This window comes from Pleuronectes platessa, chromosome 10, assembly GCF_947347685.1.
Source record: "Pleuronectes platessa chromosome 10, fPlePla1.1, whole genome shotgun sequence".
In the NCBI taxonomy this organism is placed as follows: domain Eukaryota; kingdom Metazoa; phylum Chordata; class Actinopteri; order Pleuronectiformes; family Pleuronectidae; genus Pleuronectes; species Pleuronectes platessa.
This window is the reverse complement of record NC_070635.1, coordinates 18,132,629-18,154,937: the sequence shown is the minus strand read 5'-3', so window position 1 is coordinate 18,154,937 and position 22,309 is coordinate 18,132,629. Positions and strand designations below refer to the sequence as shown.

Sequence of the window (22,309 nt, the reverse complement as noted above, 5' to 3'; positions counted from 1 at the left end):
GATGTTGTGGATTGTCAGTTGGCTAACTAGCCGTCCTCTTGCTGCGTTTCTCACTCTTTCACTAATGAGCCTCTTCCAGACGTCCTCAGGGTGGTGGGCAGCTCTTGATACAGAGCTGTTGAGAAATGAAAACCCAGAGGAGACATCAGTAAGAGACACACTTACATGCAGGTGCAACTATCTCACGTTTATGTCTTAATTGGGACCAGGACTGTTTTGACTAAAGAAATCAAATCCCAGACCACCTCCTGATCTGCCAGATTTTTAAGTGTTCTTAATGATTTGTGTAGTAAATAGCCATGCTTCCACTTCTCATAACAATAAAACTCATGTAAAAGTTTTGTCTTGGAAAATTTAGTGAGGTTTAATATTCTGTGGAACAGTTTCATAGAGTGTGACCTGGAAGAATTATATAGTTTAAAAAGCGCGTCTTGATCTTAAAGTGGATGAATAATGTAAAATGTGCCATAACCATTTCAGCTAAATCAATTTTTAACTCAGTTAAATCACATGGGCTCCGGGACGTAGCCTGCAGGAGATTGAGGACGTCTGGTTGGAATGAGTTGAAGAATGTTAAACTGTCAACAGCATCATGAGAGCAGCTCAGAGACTAGCTGTGTGGTGGAGCTTAATGTCACTGAGACTAACTTTACTATGCTAACAAAGTATTTGACAATTTGAGAAGATATTTCTTTAAAGCTTTTTGTGCATTGCTGATGGACATTTATTTGGCCCCTGTGTAAATTATGCCTGATTTATGGCCCCTGGTTTAGAAAAATCCCAGATCTTCCTCTGATGCAGATTCTTTGCTTCGGCTCTCCAAACTTTGGTTGGAAACATTTCCTCACATAAACCATAAGGTTCCAAAATTCCCACTGAATGTGAGCAAACAAACCAAGCCATCCAGGGAACTCTGTGTAAACCCCCTACAGTAAGATCTTCAGACCTCTGTCTGGTGAACACCAGCTCACGACCTGTCTAGTTCCACCCCTATGTGAAACCTGATGGTAGTAGCATCCCACTGTGTGGCTGCTCCTCAGCAGCAGGGACAGGGAGACGAGTTGGTACCCAGGGACGGATGAGTGCACGCGACCTGACGACTGGGGCGGCGGTTAAACCCTTTATAACATCTGTGGAGAGACTTCACAGATGCTTCCTAATCAATGTGACAGAGCTGACAGGAATGACAGGAAGAATGGGATCAGCTGCCCAAATCCTTGTGAGCAAAGCTTACAGAGACTTTACCCACGACTCAAAATGGTAACTGCTGCTGAAGTGGCTTCTACGACGTACTGAGTTAAGTTTATGAACACTTGTAAATGAGAGATGTTCCAGACTCACTTTCATGGTTTTATGTTTCAAGTGTGTACTTTATGCAGACAGTGTATAATCAGCCACAACAAAACATATAATTCACAGCATTATTGTTGAAAACTTTCTCACTAAACTTCTGCAGTTTTCCTACTTTTCTTTCTGAATTTACAGAAAAGTTTTATTTTAAAAGTAAGACTTGGAGGAATAATGTGACATTCTGGAGGATTATGCTTGATGTATTTCTTGCTGTGAGTTAAGGGAAGAGAAATCTGTCTCAGATATTTCGTGTTGTCCCTGTGAGGTTGCTGGGCAACTAACAGAGACATCAGCAGGAACCAAGCAAGAAACAGTCAGAGGCCCAACGTCCCAAAGAGCATCATTTGGGCTTTGATCCTGGTTGTTATGAGTGAGCCTTTCAGGTGGACTTCATACACAGTACATAAAGATAAAAGACATTATAACTCCCTGATAGTGAAGCCCAGTCCCCGTGTCTGCCCCCTGATGGCTGGTTGTAGTATCTGCCTTAAACCTTGTTTCTCCATTGGACATGGGATAAACCATAGACTGTATATAAAGATGGACTCGATCCATTTCCTCCCATTAACCAGGGTCCTACCAATGCACATGCTCAATCATGACATTTCACACCAACTTTACACTATCAAATACCATATTAAAACCAAACAGACTTTTTCATTTGGCCCATGTCTCATCCACTAACATGGACGAATCTGTGTTTATGACCTACACTGCAGCCAACTACCAGATGGCCACCAAGAGGCTCTCGATTCACTTTCTACAGCTGTCAAGGTCGATTCCGTCTTTACACAAAGTCGACACCAAAACCCCCAAAACAAAATTACGCTTCAAATAGATTTTTCTCAAAGTTAGTTTCTGTTATTTTAGGTGATTCTTTGTGTTTGTTTGAGTGTTCATTTTTCAGGTAGGTTTATTTTTAAATACTTTCATTCTGTAAAAAATGTAGCAACCATGGAGACTGTGGCTCTAAATAACATCACCATCTCAAGATGGCAGCTCCTGCATCCAGGATATGTTGGTTTCTTTTGTACATTGGGAAGAACCGGAGATGTGTGATCCATCTTTATATACAGTCTATGCTTTTTAATCCTTCTGCAAGGCTCATCTAAAACATGTGACCTGCTGCAGCTTCGCCTTTATTGTACGTATATGAAATTGGTATCAACTCCCAGTGAAACACTCTGCAAGAAATAACATCTGAATATTTCTCAGAATGTCAAACGATTCCTGTCATTTATGTAACTCGATCACAACCTCAGAGCCCATTTCTGTCTCATTTAATCGGCTCATTGACTTCAGCTAACAAGTTTTCATTTTAACTTATTTGCTCTCATCATCGCGACTGTTTCCCTGTTAGCATTAAAAAAAATAACCTCATTAGGATTGATAAATGTGTGCAGATCTTATCAATTACACTCCTGATAAACAGACACCGTGCCCGTGTCACAACCGCCCAAACTGTCAATGTAAATTACACTTTACATCTGGCACAAAGTCAAGGTCACTGTGACCTCATAAAAGAAGTTTTTGACCATAACTCAAGAGCCTATAATCGAAAAAAAAGAAAACTCCACAAATGTCAAAGCTCAACTTAACTGTGACATCAGCATGTTCTGCACAATGACCTTTCTGGCCATCCTTTAACTCCATTACTCTGAACCATAGAGGGAGAAATTGGGACCATTTTTCCTGCAACATAAGTGGTTTGTTGAAGGCACACAACCTCAAGGCGGTAATTGTAGTTAGCACTACAGGAACCTTGGGAAATCACAGGTTTCTGAGTAGCCTACATACAGATGATGCCCATTAAATCCTGCTATAAATAATGTAAAAACATGGAGGGGTTGACGACTCTGGGCTTAGTGAAGAAATACCGGGAAAACATATATAAATACTACTTGCCTGTAGCTCGTCATTCATTATTTTCTGTACATGTAGAAGATAGCTGGGAGCAGGATTACTAAAGTCACCCGTGAGCCTGATCCATACGACCTTGATATACTGTACCCTCACAGTGGGAAGGCTCTTCTCGGCACACGCCAGCTTCAATCTAATTGCTCACAGGGTGTCCAGCTTAATAGCCCCCCTGTCTGCAGCAATTAATGGTGGAAATTTTCTAAATTAGCTTCTAATGCTTTGTGACACGCTCCTGAAGGAAGGAGAGTCAGTGTGATGTGGAAAAGAACAGCTGCACGCAACAGATTTTCCTTTTGCTTTGTCTTTGAAAACAAATTCTATTGACCAGCCGATCACATCTGTCACACACTTCACCACAGAAGCATCACTTCTCCCACGAGGCAAATCCCCAAAGACAAAAAACCCGAAGCTGGTAATACGGTCGGCCGTATGGAGGATGAGCCTCACGAAGAGCGCTTTGAAAAACACACTCCGCATTTCTGTAATTTCATCAGCTCTCAAGGCCTCGAACACAGCAGTCTCCCACACCTCCCAAACAATCCCCTCTAGGAAATCACACAGAAAATGAAAGCCCGTAGCAAAGCAGCTGGCTTTTGATCACTCTGGTTGGCGAGTGAGTAATTGGGCTTCATCGATGAAACCACACATGTAATATTTCATTGAGGGGGCAGAACAGGATTTCTGTTCTCCCTTCGTTTTCTTGGACTTACATGTTGATAATACTGTAGAAACAGCCACTAAAGCTACCTGTCTCATCGGTATTGTGTAGAAAAATCAGTTCAGATCAAACACACACACACACACACACACACACACACACACACACGCACACATCCACCAACACACACACGCAGCAACTGGAAAGTATTTGTTTTAAATTTTTGCATGAAATATAACAAGGAACTTTATTGTGATGCAGAGTGCTTCATATCTACAATACGTTTATGATTCTACGTTGTATATTTAGAAACCAAGAACATAATAGAAAGTGAAATCAATAAACCATTCCGTGCACTGTGCTCAGTCTGTGTGAAGCACACCAATGATCAGAGTAAATATATAAACTGCAACATTTTGAGAAACGCTTGAATTGGGGACAAAACCGCTGCCGTTGTGAGTCATGAATTAATGTGTGACATTTCCTCCTGTCAATGAAACGTTTGGGGTAATGACACACAACCTCTCAGTTGTGGACCACGTGATAAATCATGGGATCTTGACACTTGGGTTTTGTTATCATGCGTGCTCTGCAGGAAGTGGGACTCATTTCAGCATCAAAGTGGAGGGGAGGGGTAAGTGGGCCGCTGCCACATACGATGCTGTCTAAGCGTATGATTGAGCACATTTGTCCTGCGAGGAATAATCACACAGTCCTCTGCTGATGATGATGCCACTGTGGCGCCTGCGGCATCGTCTCACAGAGGGCGGCTTAAGTTGTCCATTAAACGGCACTCAGAGAAGACCTGTGGCTGTGTGCTGAGATCTGTGGCAGCTGAAACTCAGGTCCAAGCACAGGGTTGGCTTCTCATATGGAGACCAAACGTTCAAGAGGCTGTTACTTAGCATTTTCTTTTATGTAATTTTTTTTTTTTTATTAGAAAATGCAGATTATTTGAAAAAATTTGAATATCAGAATCTCCGTATGTGTGATCCATCCTTTTTAATGACGGCATGCTCTGAAGCTGGCCTGGCCTCCACAGCCCCGAGGAGCCACGTTATCCCAGTGTGATTTGACATTGTCGCGAAGATTGTGATGTCACAGGGCGCTCGGCTCCCTCAGTCTTCAAGTGCACTTATAAATGATCAGTGGGGTTGAGGTCAGGTGACTGCGAAGGGAAGTGTATGACTTATTTAGTCATGGAGTATTTCTTACGAAGCGCTGAGGTGTGTTTGAGGTCATTACCCTGCTGCAGGCAGAGGAACGGACGACTTCTCCATCGCCAGGGAGTCGTCAGTTCACTGGACTCGTCTCCATGACTCCACGCTGAGGGAGACCCTCTGTACTTAGAGGCTATTTTGACACTTCCCCTTTCTGATGCAACTTTCAGTCTGATGCAGGGGTTTTTCACTATCACAATTCTCAATAAACAAAGATCTGCTAGAAATGTGAGGCACACTTTTCTTTTAAAGATTATTTATATAGGAAAGTGATTTATGGACATAGATTATAAGAGGTGAACTCAGGCTGTAAATCGAGTCTCTGATGAGCAGATCAGATTCACCCGAGTGTCATCGGAACACCAAGTTACCAATAAAATATTTATTTTATTCACATTTGATGCTGAACTTGAAATGGACCAGAATCTTAAAAATGTCCCTTAATTTAGGCAACTTGTGTTTGTGCATATTTTACATAATTTCTGACCTCTCAAACATTCTGATAATTTATATATTTAAATGATAATAATAACAGAGATTTTTCAATGTGCTCTGAGACTTTTGCACCTCACTGTATTTAGTTTGTGTTTTTGTTCTGTAGCTCCATTAAGTCCTTTGGTGACTGTGAACTTGACTACACCTCAGTCACGGAAAGGCTCCAGTAGTGATGTGTGAGTAGCTATTAAATGTGACGTGCAATTTTGGTGTCAAGGATCACTGAATGTATGTATTTTTCTTCGCTCTCCTACCCAGTGGAGGTCAAAAACACAACAACACACCAGCACAGCTGCATTCTGGGCTTCAGGCTCACCGTCTTTTTGTGGACAAATGCCTGGAAGATATTTACAAGACGTTTTTCATGCTGTAAAACAGAAATGAATCTGGTTACTGTACAAAGCGTCTGTGCGTTGTGGTGCTTGTAGGCTTCATCCTTCATAAAGTGGAGAGTGTGCAGGCGGCTGACTTGTTTTCAGACGGCTGTTTGATTGATGACCCGAACTTCTTCTTTTTGGCTTGCTGTCAGCGGCGCATCATTGTCACAACATGTGTTATCTTCTCCCAATCCGATTTACATGAGAGAGCCATGTAGTGACTCCTGGTGGTCCTGTTAATCCAATACAAGGTCATTGGACTCCTGATCCCCTAAACCTCTGGCTCCTTTAGCCCCAACTCTGTAACATCATGAAAAACTGTCAGGCCTCACTGTTCTGCAAAGGAAGTTATATGAGCCTCGGACTGTTTACCTGCATGCAGCCTCAGCCTGCTGCAACGTGATTGGTCAAACCAGAAGCTGAAACCAAAAGGCCTCCAGCCCAAAATACTCATCTGTCTCCTCCAGATTCTCCTTATTCATGTGCAGAATCTCTTTATAGAGATTATTTGAGCTGTGACTAAAATTTGTCCTTCTTCACTTTTTCCCCTGTTCGATCTTCAGAGTCCACAGAGTCGTCTTCCTGAGCTTTGTGCCGTTGTCCATCTCTATCACTAATTTACAAAACTGAAACCAATTAAATACATTTACCTGTAATCATTCAAATTCTTGGAAGAATCCCCGGTTTGTTTCTGCTGCTAGATTCTGCTTCAATCTCCTGCATGAAAACATTGTCCGTTGAGCACATATAACTACATTCTTCCAGTGAATATTCCTAATTATGTTATGTTGCATAATGTGGTGTATATACTTCCAGCCTATAGCAACAATTTCTGTGCACTTTCTCAACGTGCACTTTACATATGCAGAATAAACGTGCCGATTGAAGTAAAAGTGCATTTGCTGGCTTGTCCTCATGCATAAATAATATGAGGTTTCCTATAGGCTGCTGGAGAATCTCTGTGTGCACACGTTTTATTAACTGTGCAAAACACAGTTAAGGTAAGAATATTCCACTCGGACACTGCTGGTCTGAATTAGTTCTGACAGTGAGCACACGGAACCTACATGTAGAGAACCTGCATCCTTTTGCCACAGATCAGCCTGGTCTGCGTCATTACTTTTATCCTCCTTTCCTCCTGCTCTGATTCTGACAGTCCTCTGTTGACGGTGTAGTCTGTTGTGTACACGCTAGATACCTAAAGCAGACAACGTGCAGTACTCTGTGTACAAACACATTTCCTCAGTGAGCAAATCCTTCTGTCAGATATTTAGTCCAGTAGATGATACACATATCTCTGAGGGCTCATGTCCAGGTAGTCCTGGAGTTTACCGTCAATGTTTATTAGCCCAGTAGAATTGTCTCTAATGATTTTTGGTGACGGCCTGATGTTTTGCCTGCTGCTGTAATCAGAACAGATTTCCCAGCTACCAAACATTTTGGTCTTTGACACATTGATTTAAAAATAGACTTCAACGCGCACTGCAGGCAATCGTCGAGCTCACAGGATGAATCGTCATGTCTGCACAGACATGTCTTCATTCTTTCTCTTGTTCCCAAAGAAAAAATAATGCATTTTTGTTTTTGAGTGTTATATGCAGAAACTGTGAGGTCGCGAACTTGACTAAACAAGTAAATCCATGTTTCAAATCCCCCGACTCATGTGAAACAGGCAAAGCGGATCTATCTCTAACAGAACATGATGTATTTTATATTTAACTCCATCCCCCATAATGAGGAGATTGAGAAAATTACTTTTCAGTGCCTTTAAATCCAATGACATAGATTTGGTATCGTCACCCTGTGCATAAGAAAACAAGAAGTGGAGCTAAGTATGTAGCGGCTTATATTTAATTCTGACAGAGGCAGCTACAATCTGAGTAAATGAAAAGAAAGTATCTATGGTGCAGGTTTCTATTGCAGCAGCAGTTCTCGGCTAATGATGTTCTCCCAGTGACAGAAATGCTCCAACTTCCATTATTGAGATTATTAACCAAGCCGGCTGTGTCAGGGAAGCCAGGAGAGGAGCAGGCTGACATTTGACCACTGGCTGGTGGCAGCAGTGGTTCCTCTTGTCAGAGCCATAACAGCAGTGAAATGCCACTGTCAGTTATTGCTCGGTGGTTGTCATGGCTTATGTGAAATCCATTTTCTCTGTTTGAATAAATTCTGTCAGGGAAGAAAAGACCTGAACTCAAATCTTCTCTGCCCAGCTTTTGACGGGGAGCATCTGACAGCCAATGGCTGCCTGACCTCCTCACAGATGAGACGTCCATCTGTCCTTGCAGCTGCCTGTTGTCTTTCTTCAAGGATTTTTTTGTTCTGCTTTAAAGTAGTTTGGGACCTTTTGTCCCGTCGCCTCGTTTGTTCTCCAGTTTGGAGAGGAGACGGTGAGATCTCAGGCGTCCATCCACTCTGCAGCAGATATTAAAAAAATAACTTAACCATGCAAGATTCCCCTGTTTGCTCATTAGATGTCTACATTAACGGTTCTGTAACCGCCTCGCGTGATGGAAGAAGTTATAATGGATTGATTCATTTGAACGTATATATGAGGCCATTACAGCCATTAATACTTTGGTAAACATCATTAATTTAATCCCCCTTTCGGTGATGTACTTTCAGCATGAAATCTCACTATTACCGGGCCTGTCTGCGGCAGGAATACATAAGGAGGGAGAGACTTTTCCATCACGACAAATGCTCTCGACCCTGAGGGATTTCATAGAGCTCCAACATATATTTGACCTGGCAGCGTGCACCCAGCGTGCACCCAGCACGTCTCACACTGCCACGGCTTTGAAGAAACTTTCCCTCAATCTTTTCACGGCATCATGACACTGCGCTCCTCTCTGAATTCGCCCCAACATCCCAAACTCGGCATCCTAACACCACCAGTAAAGTGAGCAGTCAGAACGTATTCAGCTCCATCGGGGAGGGTCACTCTGGAAGCCAGAAAAACTCCAGTTAACTGACTAAGCTGTTGCAAGGACAAAGAAAGACAGACATGTTTTTCATGTTTAGCTTTTTCATGTTCCATGTTGAGCTGTGACTAGAGTTGTTCTCATTTTCATTCTTTCTCTTGACCTCTGGGCCAAGTTTTCACCATTTAGCCCTGATTTGTGCAATTTAAGCCATGTAATGAAAATCAGAGAAATGATTGTACTGTAAAGGTCGAACTAAGAATGCTTATGTAGTTTCTGCTGCTAGAATCTACTTAATGAGAACATTGTACATACAGCCACATTCTTAAAAATATACATGATCGTGTTAAGAGTTGCATATAGATATACATATACAGATATATATATATATAGATAGACATTATGGATGAGGAAATTGTATTTTCATCATGTGAAACATTTTCTGTAAAAGCTGTGCAATCTTAACGGCAATGCCCCGATCTCATCCCACTTTTTAAAAAACACATTAAAACCCACCTGAACAGAAAGACTTGTGACCTCTGCCCTACTTTCATCATCCCAAACATTTCTACACTTATTTTCTGTCCTTAGTTTATTTCCTTTCTTCTTTCCTTTTCCTAACTCTCTATGTGACCAAAGCAGCCTTGGTCACATTGAGAGGCACAATCTAGATCCAAGTTTAGTCAGACAACCCGTATTTGTAATGTGTGTTGCAGTAGCAGGACATGTTGTGTGTGTTTGGCGTCTTGGCGTCTTGGATCAAACTTTATCTCCCCCCCCCCCCCCCCCCCCCCCAGATAAGATTACTTGATATAATGGGAGTGATGAGCAAATCTACAACAACCACGTAGATAGATGTTGGGGTGGTGGAGGGTCTGAATCGACTCAGCAGCAGCAGTGGGGGGCCGAGCAAAGTGGCTGATGGGAAGTTCTGATGTTCAGATCGATCGGTGTGCATTGAGAGGATTGTGGAGAGTGAGGCATGTCACGTGATCTCAGCAGCGCAGCTCGAGTTGCTGCCTGAACTAACTCAGAAAGCACCGCTCCACGTATTATTACCTTTTTCTTACATACTTTCTCATGTATTAGGGATACTACTATAAGTAGAATATAGATGAAAACAGGATTTCTTATTTTAAGTAATTCATTGCCCTCTCAAATTACAACAAAGCTGTTTTATTTGAGGATGTCAAAGCTCTAACAGATCTCTGCAAGTAACAGAGCAGAGTTAAAAACAATCTGTGCTAATTACAGACGAGATGTGTAGGATTCTTAAAAAAACGCCACAAAGCAGTTGCTCTCGGTCAGAAGCTTGTGTTGGGACTGAATTAATTTGAAACAACTTCAAATTCAAGAGGAAAAAAACTCGGTGAAGAAAAAGCAATGTGGATGAATAATATGATAATGGCTTCCGTTGTCAGTGCAGATGTTCCAATGTTTTCTGGTAAAAATACTAAAGTGGTGCGACGGCTTTATTCTGACAATAAAAGCTGCTACAGAAACTGTTGTTGCTGCAAAGAAGCAACAAATTCTAAGACACGGCTGCTTCATACACATCTTCCAGCTCATCTACACAATCAAGATTTCCCCTCTGCTCATGTGTAATGGTCAGAAAACCGTTTTTGCAGAACATGATGATGTCACATGGACGTTAACTCTTCCGGATATAAAACATTGTCATAATTTGCACATGAATTCTTAAGTTTAGATTTTATTTTTTGGTCTTCGTGAACTTGTCCATCAAAATCTAATCAATTCACTTTTGAGTCCAAGTGATTCATAAGACTGGGACGGATAAACCAGTGTGATCCGAATATCCGTGGCATATTTGCATATTTGCACTACTGCACAAATTGCACTATTGATGTTTTATTTTGTTTCTCTCTTCATCTGTAAATATATATATTTATATATATATATATATATTTTATTTTCTATTTTAAATGTTGATATTCTATTTTATACTATTTCTATTTTATTTTTTGGGGTTGTAATTACTTGAGCATTGATAGAATAGAGCCTGTGACTCAAGCATTTCATTGCCAGTGACTGCGTAATGTTATTGTGCATTTGACAATAAAAAATCTTGAATCTTGAAGTTCTATGTTGCTATGGTTTCTTTTAAAGCATTTTTCAATCTTCTATTTAATTTTGAATCTCTTTACATACACTTACTGCAGTAGGTGTCGCACTGTTATTACATTTTTTTTAAACTGTGACTTTATTTATTCCACAGATCCAAACTTTTTTTCTCCATAACATGCTTATATAGAAGATAAATTGCACGGAGCTGCAGATGAAAATAAATGTATGATCTTGGACTGTAGTTTCCATACATCTGCAGCACAGTTGGTGATAATAAATGAATCCCCTCATTAGATATATTTAGACAGACTTTTCTCTGAGATTATTTATAATTCAGTAATGGAGTGCTCGCTGTAGACACAGCTAATGCAAACTCTGACTCTAATCAGGATGAATTCCTTTGCAGTTTGGTGCTCTTTGCCACTGTAGTGTATTATATTAAATCACTTATGGATAACGTTCTTTTATTCACTCAATTATGCCCATTGAGTTACTTTGACTGCAGCTGTGCCATTGTATCACACTCATTTACTAACAAAGAGGATGCAAGTGGATCTGGAAACCACTGTGTCGCTGGTCTTTCCCTCACAGTTAATCCAAATGTTGAGTCACATTGGTTAATTTCTCTGAATCAAGATTCGTTATACCTGACGGCTGGACCAGCTGATATTATTAAGTGGAAGACAGTGCAGATTATTTACAGTATCCCATGCAGTCCCACTGTGCAGTGCACGCCTCTGTGCAGCTCTTCCATCAGACATACATCCTGCTGAACTTCATCATACATTAGCAGCATTAGCAGCCTCAGGAGGGCTGTGAATTGGAGATGAAGAGGCGTCGAGTGGCACGGACCTGCAGACCTGCACCAGGGCTCCATGAGGCCTCACAATCCACCTCGACAATCCCCCAAAGAAATCTGTTTGTGGCCGGAGCGGCCGGCAAGCCGTGATTCACGACTGCATGCAGGAGAGAGAGAGTCTCGCCAGTGACTACAGCTCTTCTCCTCCTGTGACAATAGAACAAGCCCTCCTGTGATCCTCTGGCCCACAAGCCCCAAAGAGCATCGCAGCGGTCTGACAAAACAGAGCTGTCACAGTGTGTCTGTATCGAGACGCTCGCACGTCTCTCTGTCTTCTCTCTCCCTCCCTCCCTCCCTCCACCCTGCGTCCCACGGTGTGGACAGAGCTCTCCGCTCTGCACACATTCTGCACCATGTGGCTCCAGCCTCATGTGTTGCTCCTGTTTGGACAACGCAGAGGCAATCAGATCTGTTAAATGCGGCCTCACACTGGGCTCCACACTGATTGGTGTGTCAACACAGGCTGGATTTCGACTGCCTGCTCAAATGTGACTTTGTTTGTTGTGCCACCAGCTCAAATCCCACTCGTGATCTCATGAATAGGTGAGACTGAGCTCATCAGATTTGGACATCCAGTGTGAACCCGTCCCAGAGATCAGAGTTTGTGGCAGAGAAGCCGAAATGTTCTTCAAATATGATGCACAAATCTTTATTTTTGTGTTTTTTAACAGAATTCTTTATACATAAAACTGAAGAAAATAAATCTTTTCTCTCTAAGCGACACTTGAAACACAAAGAAACAAAATGACATGTCCAATGTTGAGTGACAGGAAAGAAGGATGTGATCCAGCAGTTTAAGTGAGGAGGCAGTCGGTCTCTGGAGGACTCTGTGCTGCTGCTGGTGTTGGTGAGCCGGCGGCGAGAGAGGGAGGGAGAGGCCCAACCAAATCACTGCAATTAGCAGAAGAAGTAAAGGAGACTAGTGCCCCCCAGTGGTTGCTTGATGTATGAATAGTGGCCGTCAGCTGCTGTGTGAACTATTTGCATTAAAAACCTCTCACCCTGCAGAAATCCCGCTTTTATGTGACGAGCAGCCACCCAGTCAATTTGGAATTAATTTAGTTTTCGGTGCCCACACACCGGGAAACCTCACCTTCAAATACTGAAACAATCATTTACATTGTTTGGCTCTCCTGCAGAGTCCCTGTATTTCACATTGAGTTGGTGTGTTTGCACTTGAAGCGGCTCTATCACACTCTGTAGTTCTTCTTCCATGACTTGACACGATGTCATGTAGAGGTCACGTAGGACATCGTGTCACCTCACCTGCCAGCCGGACGCCATCAGACTGTTCAAGTCACAACCTAAAACAAATCTGTTTAGACCACTGAGTTTAACAGTTTAACTGGAGTCACATGTGATGAACTGTTATGGTGTCAAAGCCTCTTGATACCCATCATTTCTATGGTCTCACGTTTTTGAAAGGTGTTTGTTTTCGTAATCTGATGCTAATGTTTGGTTTAACTTTAATTATTCATGTGTTTATTCATGACATATTGAAAGGTTTTCTTCTGAAATAAAATCTATCGTAAATACATTATGATTATTATTGTTATGTATATGAAGCATAATCACTTTAAGTATCACAGTACAACACTGAATCAGTTGTGTAATTTAAATTCAGTCAAGGCTAAGAAAGGGAAAAAAACAATTCACTTGAGAGCTCGAGCTTCTGGTTTCTCATTCATGAAGTCACTATGGTCCTTTCAGTGCCGATTCTCCATGGAGAAGCACTAAGACTGCTCTGACCTATATCAGCACATGTATTTTTCTGCATAGAGTAAAACGTCTTCAGCTTTTCTTCCTCGACGTGACTCAATATCCCTCATCGCTTCTGTGTAGGTTGGATTGAACCTTCCTCCGTCTCCCTATCACTGTTTCCACCAGCAGCGTTATCAGTGTGTAACATAGGTGAGCGGGGGAGGTCATGTGACCCACAGGGTTTAACCAGGGTGTCATTGTCCTGCATGGGATGAGATGTTACACACACAGGCTGCACTAATGAAGAGACATGACATTAACATGTATAACAAACAGCACAGCTTCGTAGGAACTTGCTCTAGAGGCCTGTGTGGATCAGCCCTGGTGAAAGGAGAAAGGAACAAAGACGACGTGCTCTGACAAAGAGCCTGCCAGGTTGGTTTAATGACATTTTAAGAACTTCATCTGAATATCACATTGGGCCTAATGAGGGATACATGCCTCCCCCCCCCTCAACTGAAGTCCTGTCTCTGTGGGAACCGGCTGTGAGCAGGTGGACTTTGCCCTCGAGGGGAAGCGACAACAGGAAGAGCAGCCGAGCAGATTCGGGTTCGTCACAGCAGAGGTAAGACACGTTCTAATGGATTAGAGCTGCCCTTCATTGATTCATGCAGAGAACCTGGTGTCAGACAGCAGTTGATCACTTTTTGACGAGCAGGAAAGCACAAGGAAGGGAGCGCCGGTGAGAGGGCTTCATTCATTATGTGACAGAAAGGATGTTTCAAGACTTCCGGGCAGAAAGTCCAACCTCATGTCATATAAATAGTTACTGATATTACAGGAAGTATATTGTTATTGATTAGACTATATATTAATATCCATTTGAAAGCTTTTTCTGGGCTCTGTCGTTATTTATCTCGTCTGTATTTAGTGTGATCGCTCTGTAGCTTTACAGACTTTATCATTGTGCAGCTAATTATAAGTTATGTTTGAATGATTAATAGAAAATCAAGGACTTTACACCCTCATGTCCTCATAAAACACATTTCCGTCTGTCCATCCCACCTGATGACAACTGAGTTTCCTCCGAGATCAATTAACCAAACCTATTTGGCCATTAAATATACATCCAGCTCTATTAAATGGAGGCTTACGGACATAATTATGGATGTTAGTCATGGATGGCTCTCAGTGTTTGTGCGATGCATCATTTTTGTAATTACCTGTGTATTTGTGCCACACTGACATTGCCCCGTGTGCCAATTTACCATCCCTGATGAAAGCGCTGACACTACTCAGAGGGAGGCTTTTGTGTCTCCGCCTTAACTCGCCCGTTTCTCTGACCTTTCTTCTCCCTCGGTTTTGTGCCTCGGTTGATGAAGAGATCTTGCGAGCTGTCAGAGGGATGGACCAAACCAACAGCAGCAGTAAAGGGGGATATGGACCTCGTCCCCCACCGTACTACCACGAGGAGTCCGAAGACAATGCTTTCACAGGTGTCAGCTATCAGGTTAGCAGTATGCCATGTATTCATATAGAGCTTTCCCTTCGTCTTGATGACACCTCAAAGTGCCAATAACACACACGTCACCAGCCCAGTACCTACTGTGCATCTATGTTTAGCACTGTTTTTATACAAGGGGCATTTTTGGGATGAGTATCTTGCCCTAGGACACTTTGGCAAGTGGAAATTGGGGAGACTAGGATCGAACCACTAACCCCTCGTTTGTTGACGACCCTCTCTACCCACTGAGCCACAGCCACCCCAGAAGGTGTTAAACTAAATTCTGGTTTCTCTCCTATTTGTTTTTGGATTAAATGTACCTCTGTTAGTTCAGCATCAGCCAAAATCTCCCAGCACCAGGCTTTGATCATGGATCATTATAAAACCTTAATCATCGTAATGTCCACACGGACTGTTTGAACATTTGATTAACCAGCGTTGACAGATTTTCTTTCTTTGATTCGCATCAACGTGAAAACCAAGACCACACTTCACATCAGTTTTTTAATGATTTTGTGATTATAATTCTCTAAAAGACGCCTGAGATTTAATTTAGTTTTTTCCTCATCCAGGTAGGGAAAGGAAATGTCTCGGTGGTGTCCCCTCCTGGCCTCTATGATAACAGGATCCATTCTGAGGGAGCAGCAGGAGGCCCCCAGCAGATCACTGAAGCTCCACCTGACTACTCTTACGGCTTGGAGGAGAGCGGCTTCAGCGACGCTGTTATACGAAGAGGTGAGAGCTGAAAGAAGACAGGAGCAGACGGAGGTAGAAACACAAAGAGAGAGATAATGATGTTTATGTTCGCATGGTCAGAGCAGAAAATGGATGAAGTAAATGAAATTACTAAATTAAACTAATGAGCTTTTCAGAATTATCTTGAAATTGATTTTCTAATTCAAAACTGTTCCCTGATCTGCTGTACCCTTCCACACATCACAAATGTTTTCAAACGAGAGGAGGGAAGGCAGATTTGGTGGAACTGAATATTTTTGATAGAGGGTTGCAGCCATGAACAGCCCTGAACCTGCCTGTCTGCTTCACTCTGGCATTGTCTTCCATCTTCCCCCTGTCTGTTTCCCTCACTGTCTGTCATAACCTCGCTCTGTGTCCGTGTCAGGTTTCATAAGGAAGGTCTACTTGACCTTGATGATTCAGCTGCTGGTGACAGTCGGGATCATCTGTGCTTTTCTTTACTGGTGAGGCTCCGTCACACAAAGGGCGTTCCATTCTAAAAGAGAGGAGCCCACAACAGACACCCACCCATCCATCCACCTGCAGTTTAGTCTGTAACAGTAGCATCCTTCATCCAAGGGTAGCACATCGTCGTGCACACAAAAACCCAAAGCCCCATAAATATGTGAGTCGAGACAAGTTAGTAGAGAATAAAAGAGCCTTTCAACCACATCATATTTTAGCGCGCAGAAGTGTGAGAGCCTTATATGTTTTGTATAATGGATGTGGTGGAACGCAGCTACTGTAATTTCTTTTCATAAATTGTGCTCAGCTCCCATGTGCCCAATGCTACGTCCTGTGTTAATATTTAATAAAATCCTTCTGCTGCCTCTATCGAATAAATGGTGCCTCTTTTAAACACTCTCCCGCTCTCCCCCTCTTCCTTTCGTCCTTATCATATAACAGGGCCACTCTCCGGGAATGGGCGTTGGACACCTACTGGTTCTCCTACTGCATGATGTAAGCTTTCCAAATCATCCACGTGAGATTGTCCACGCCAGAGACACTTTTTCTCCATTTGTCCAGTTCTTCAAACCTTCGGTTCAGTGTCTCACCTGCATGAAATCCACAGGATTCAAATCACAACCCAGCACGGGAGTCTGAATCCCACTCTCAGCACCGTCCAACGTGACTGGGCATAAATAGTGCACTCAGTGGATTCGCATATTGAACACAGTGCCTATTCCCCGTTGATGGCCGGTTTATTTGCTATTTACGACACACTCTATATTCTCTGTGAAACAGGGCGGTGGTGATGGTGCTCATCTTGACCTTGTCCTGCTGCGACAACATCCGTCGTCGGGTCCCCCTCAATTTCATCGCCCTGGGCCTGTTTGTGAGTAGCGGTACCAGCCAGCCATCAGATTAAACCACACCTGCTCAGTTTCAGTTTGTTGTTGTTGTTTTTTTTGCCACATATTTACTTTCCATTTGTCCCCCCTCTCCCTTCCTTCCCTCTCTCCCTCCCCCCCCCCCCCCCCACCCATGACTCAGACTGTCGCAGAGGGCCTGATGCTCGGATCCGTGGCAGTGTGAGTGTTTGTTTCCGAGGACGAGCCCCGGCTGCCGTGCCGACTCATTTGCACAATAACAGCCCCCATTCGATCCCTATCTGATAGTATGTTCGTCAGCAGCGATGAAGCCATCAAACCCAGATAAGCTGCTGTCATTGTTGGTTTACCAAATTAAAAAGAAAAGCACGTGGAATCAGATTTTTCCAGCCGGAGCATCACAAACACTACGAAACCAATTTTTCTGCCCCAGTGCCTGTGTAAACACAAGTTACCTTTTCCATCTGAGAGACATTTCTTTTTTTTTAAACAGCGTGTCACTCTGTCAGCAAAGGCATCAGCTGAGGCCTGACTATCAATAATACATTCAGATTATCATATTTATAGGATATTGCCACAACTGAGGCTGCAGCTGATATGAAATGAACTTAGGAAATACATAATGCAGTGCGTGTCCACTGGGGGTCTCTGCCATTGCTCTAGCTGAGACATATAATACAGACTATTAAATGAGAAAATAACAAATTTCTTCCAAAGAAGAAATGTTTCCCTTTAGGATGAAAACAGAACCCTACTGTTCATGTATCCACGCGGCCTGCCGAGTAGTCAGACGTGGTCCGATGGGGTGTCTCTGCCACCACACATGGGTTTGACATCTCTGTCTCTAGGTACTTTGCTGCTGAAGCAGTTCTGTGGGCTGTGGGGGCCACGGCGCTGGTGTCCTTTGCCTTGACTCTGTTTGCGATGCAGTCCAAGGTAAGATCTGTCACACACATTGAACTCAGCTTGCAGTTTTAGTGGAGAAGTGTAAATTCGAGAAACTGCGGCGACTTTTGCTTTGCAGTCACAACGTCCACACACTCAGCCGCGTTTCCCGAGCAGAGTGAAAAGTGTCGAGCCGAGCTGCTGGCAGTGTTTTCTCCGTGCAGCCATCAGCAGAGGTTTAGAACCCTGATGGGTTTGCTGTCCAGGCAAAACTGTGATTACTGCTGAGATCAGTGCATTTGTCAATCAAGTTAATTCCTTGTGTCCAGGGGTGGGACAGAGTTAAACCTCAACCTGGCCTGTCCTCACTCTGGCTCCTTCCATAAATCTTAAGTTCAGAAATAGCCTGGAGGCTTTTTTGTTATTTTCTAAATCCTGTCCCTCTGGCTCCTTTCATTATTAACTGTCTAGTAACACAATCCTTTTTTCTTAAATCAATTGTTTTCTATTTTGATGTCAAAAGATAAATTTCTGCTGCATTTGGTGCAGTGGTTTGTACTTTAAAGGAAGGACAAACCAGTAACTTGTATTCCTAAACTCTCACCAAGTATCTTGTTGAGAATTGACTGTCACATTAGCAGAGCTTGTTCTGAACCTGCCTGAATGGAATGTTCTGTTCCCTGTGTTGATGCTGCAGAGCCACTTCAGAATGACTCCTTGTCATTAGTGAGTCTTAAGACGTTGTACGCAAAGCTTTTTATAAACAGTCTATGGTGCAGAGGGAAGATAGAAAACGTGGTTTATCTGCAGTGAGGATCTTACAGTCAATGGTTTTGGTATAATGAAACTGAATTGCTGAATTGCTTTTTAGTGACACTATCCTCAGACCCAGGTTCACAGTTTTTGAAACCGAAAGCTCTGTAATTCAGCTCGATATAAAGCGTTACAGCAGCAAAAGGAACATTGTGCTTTTACAGTTTGGACAAATTGCTAAAGAGGAAGTGATTATATGAATGTTGCTGCAGTTTATCTGAGGCTGCAGAAGAAAACGTGTTAAACTCTGCAGCCTGACGGTGAACTTCCCCTCTGACTGCTACAGAGCACTCGTTGCCTGTTTACTCCAATTTTATTAACAATGAAATGTCCAAATTGCACTAAATTGAATAATGCACTTCCCGTGGCCATGAAGAATACACATGCCAAATGTCAAGCTGATAAGATGAATGGTTTGTGTAGATATTTGTTCCAGATACAGGCCGACGTCTTTAAATAGATTAAATAAAAGATGTATCTTTTGGAAAACATTGAACATTTGAGAGTTTGTTGTATATGTGGGCACCAGTGTTTATCTTTCACAATGATGTCCCTTGGTTCATAGTTGAATTAGTGCAAATGTTCAATTAGTAAGAGCAGGAGTGAGGAGACCCTTTAAGAACAGCTCCTCATGTATTGAAGCAGAAAGTGGAGCTGATAACTCGGCTCCTGATCACATCCAGGACGAAAGTTTTCAAACGAGCAGTGTGCTAAAAAGATAAATAAATAAATAAATAAGGAGAGACTGATGAAATAAAAGAGGCTGAAGTCAAATTGAATTTTAAGTGCTTGTTAATTGTTTCCCAAATGCACTTTGTAATTTCACACATTCTGCCACTGGTGCTTGTGCAGATATTTAGTCTTTGTGCTTGGGTTTTGTAAAAGGAGCGAGCAGGTGTCTAATGATTACAGAGAATATATGAGCTTTTAAATGCTCTTTGCTCGTGATTAATCTGAGGCAGGGAGGCATGTGCACCAGGTTCAAACAGTCTGCATACCGAGGGTGATACTGGGATATAAATAGACCCATAAAATATATCGTTGTTTGGTCGAGCGAGTTGATATTTTATAACCTCACGTTCGCGCAGGGCTTTTTTTGTCTCTGTCGATGTCATATAAAATGTTTGGGCACGAGGTGATGAGTGATCCTCCTGAACCGCCTGCCATCTTTTCCCTTCAGTCGATGTGAGAAGGGCACGCAGGCCAAACTCCCACCTCCGCTCCCCTCCTCTATGCCTGCGCTGCATCTTGTTGATTAATTATCTAGGATCTTTGTATCCAGAATCGTTGGGATTTTCTTCTGTGTGAAACGGCAATATGTCTTCATCATCGAGTGATCTGCGGTGGCTCGCGGCACAGCTGCAATGCAGATGACCTTGAGCGGCCACCGGCTTTTATGGCAGTGATGAGTTTAAATGTTCTGTCTCCAGTTTTCTGTTTGAGAGGCTCCTCACATTCAGTGTCACTCTCTCTATCTCTCTCTCTCTCTCTCTCTCTCTCTCTCCCTCTCTCTCTCTCTGGCAACAGTGGGACTTCACTGCAGCAAATGGCAGCCTGTGGGTGTTCGCCTGGACCCTCTTCTCCTTTGCAATGCTCTGTGCCATCATGCGCTCTCAGGTAAATCAGGGGGCCATTGTGTTTTCTGTGAGAAGGACTCTGCAATGCATTGCAGCCGCGGTACAGTTAGAGGCAGACGTACAGCCTCCGAGCTTTCATTCCCACGATGCACTGGCATTGACCTGCCCGCTGAGCAGACTATAAAGAAGAAAGTGTGCACTCACAAACCTTGCAGGAGTTTCACTGATCTCAGACTGATGCATTTAAAAAATAAATGGACACTGTTTACTGTTTACCGTGCCTGCCTTAAACAGGGGACGTGGAGAAAGAAGCATTCTGCTGATTTTAAATGGCTAAACGCGAGAAATGAAGTGGAACCAAAAATAAACAGGGCTGTCCTGAAGAATATTTCATCCACCATTTATCAGCCTTCACCATCATATTCACTGTACAGAGCAACTAGAGAGTTAAGGACAGTAAAGTGTTACTACTGCTTCTAAATTAACGGATGAGACCTGAAAATAACAGACATTTTATGTGAGAATCTTTTTTTGAGTACCTGCTACTCTCAATTGTGTAAGAAATGATCAATAATAACAATAAGTCATTTGTGTTTTTCCTTCATCAGTACCTTTACATCGTGTACGCCTGCCTGGGAACTCTGCTGTTTTCCTTAGTAAGTGCACTCAAACTTTCATGACAGTGACCTTTCTGAAATGAAAGAAAGCATCATCACCGAAGAAGGTTGAATGTCAAGTAAGTGAATGTGATGTAAGCTCTGATCCCCGGGCTGATAGGCCTGCCACCAGCGTTTGTCACGGTAGTTAGTGTCGAGAGAGAGACTCTGACGTCCTCGTGCCCTTTCATTTAAATTATGCGCCGTGTAACAGCGGTGGGCTTCATTTTCACAGCTACCTCTCTGTGTGCCTTCGGCATTAACAGCAAATGTTGTGACCCTTCCCGTCAGCCGGTGGAACACACTGCGCCTGCACGCCGAGCGGAACAGGCTGTCAGCAGACACTCACAACTACATTATCATTTAAACGGACTGTTTGTCTGTCCGGCCCCCCCGCAGGGATTAGAGATACAACCCTGATTACTGTAACCACTGCTGCTCGTGTTGAAGCGTCTCATCTCTCTGTGTCTCTCTGCAGTACCTGGTGTTCGATACCCAGCTCATCCTGGGTGGGAAACACAGAAAGTATCAGGTGTCTCCTGAGGAGTATGTGTTCGCCGCCCTGAACCTCTATCTGGACATTGTCTCCCTGTTCCTGCTCCTGCTGTCGCTCATCGGCCTCTGTCGCTGAGACCACACGCAAAGGACTGACATCCCATAATCAACAGAGAGACACAAGACGACTGCTTTTGCTAAAATATCAAAATCTACAACTGGATTACATGCTTCTACAATGATACTGAACTAGGATTGACAAACCACTCTACACTCTTATCATATTTGCACAGTTCCTTCTCTTGATGTTCACACATCAGAGTGAAAGTTATTATGCACTGCCATTTTATTAAGTGATTTTCCCATTTGATTTTTACACTGCTGTAAAATATGTTGCCATCCTGTTATCAAAATTCCGCCTGCATAATATGCATTTCATTAAAGTTAACTTAACTGTCGTTTATATTTTGTGTTCTGAAGACTGAAGCTGGGAAGGACGGCGAACAGAGAGAAACTGATCAGCCACAGTAACATTATCACTTCAAAGTAGCTCAGTCATCCTGTGAGCTGAGATGCATTCACTTAACTTTGAAGTCTTGTCCAACTAATACCAAGTGTTGAGGGATCTGTTCAAATGAAGCTCGTGGAAAACCAGATTCCAGAAACTAATTTAACTCCATTAAAGGTTCAGTGTGTAGAATTTAGTGACATCTAGTGGTGAAGT

The 22,309-nt window shown here is 42.8% G+C and overlaps 1 protein-coding gene across 2 annotated transcripts; it reads left to right on the top strand.

Moving 5' to 3' along the window:
• The first annotated feature begins 14,127 nt into the window (after nucleotides 1–14,127).
• Nucleotides 14,128–22,043, top strand: zgc:110410 (uncharacterized protein LOC553618 homolog). 2 transcript variants are annotated; one of them, XM_053432700.1, is made up of 11 exons: nucleotides 14,128–14,214; nucleotides 14,972–15,099; nucleotides 15,666–15,828; nucleotides 16,214–16,292; nucleotides 16,735–16,788; nucleotides 17,074–17,164; nucleotides 17,323–17,360; nucleotides 18,008–18,095; nucleotides 20,385–20,474; nucleotides 21,043–21,090; nucleotides 21,569–22,043. In XM_053432700.1, exons 2-11 carry the CDS (start codon nucleotides 14,995–14,997, stop codon nucleotides 21,719–21,721), a joined length of 909 nt encoding a protein of 302 aa, XP_053288675.1. In that variant the 5' UTR covers nucleotides 14,128–14,214; nucleotides 14,972–14,994; the 3' UTR covers nucleotides 21,722–22,043. The 2 variants fall into 2 exon arrangements, with proteins under 2 accessions (XP_053288675.1, XP_053288676.1); XM_053432701.1 differs by having other exon boundaries at nucleotides 14,203–14,331.
• The last annotated feature ends 266 nt before the right edge of the window (nucleotides 22,044–22,309 follow it).

Coding starts and splice junctions, on each gene's coding strand:
- zgc:110410 (XM_053432700.1), top strand. CDS start 14,995: ATGGACCAAACCAACAGCAGCAGTAAAGGGGGATATGGACCTCGTCCC. Junction 15,100..15,665: donor TCACAGGTGTCAGCTATCAG/GTTAGCAGTATG, acceptor TTCCTCATCCAG/GTAGGGAAAGGAAATGTCTC. Junction 17,361..18,007: donor ATGCTCGGATCCGTGGCAGT/GTGAGTGTTTGT, acceptor CTCTGTCTCTAG/GTACTTTGCTGCTGAAGCAG.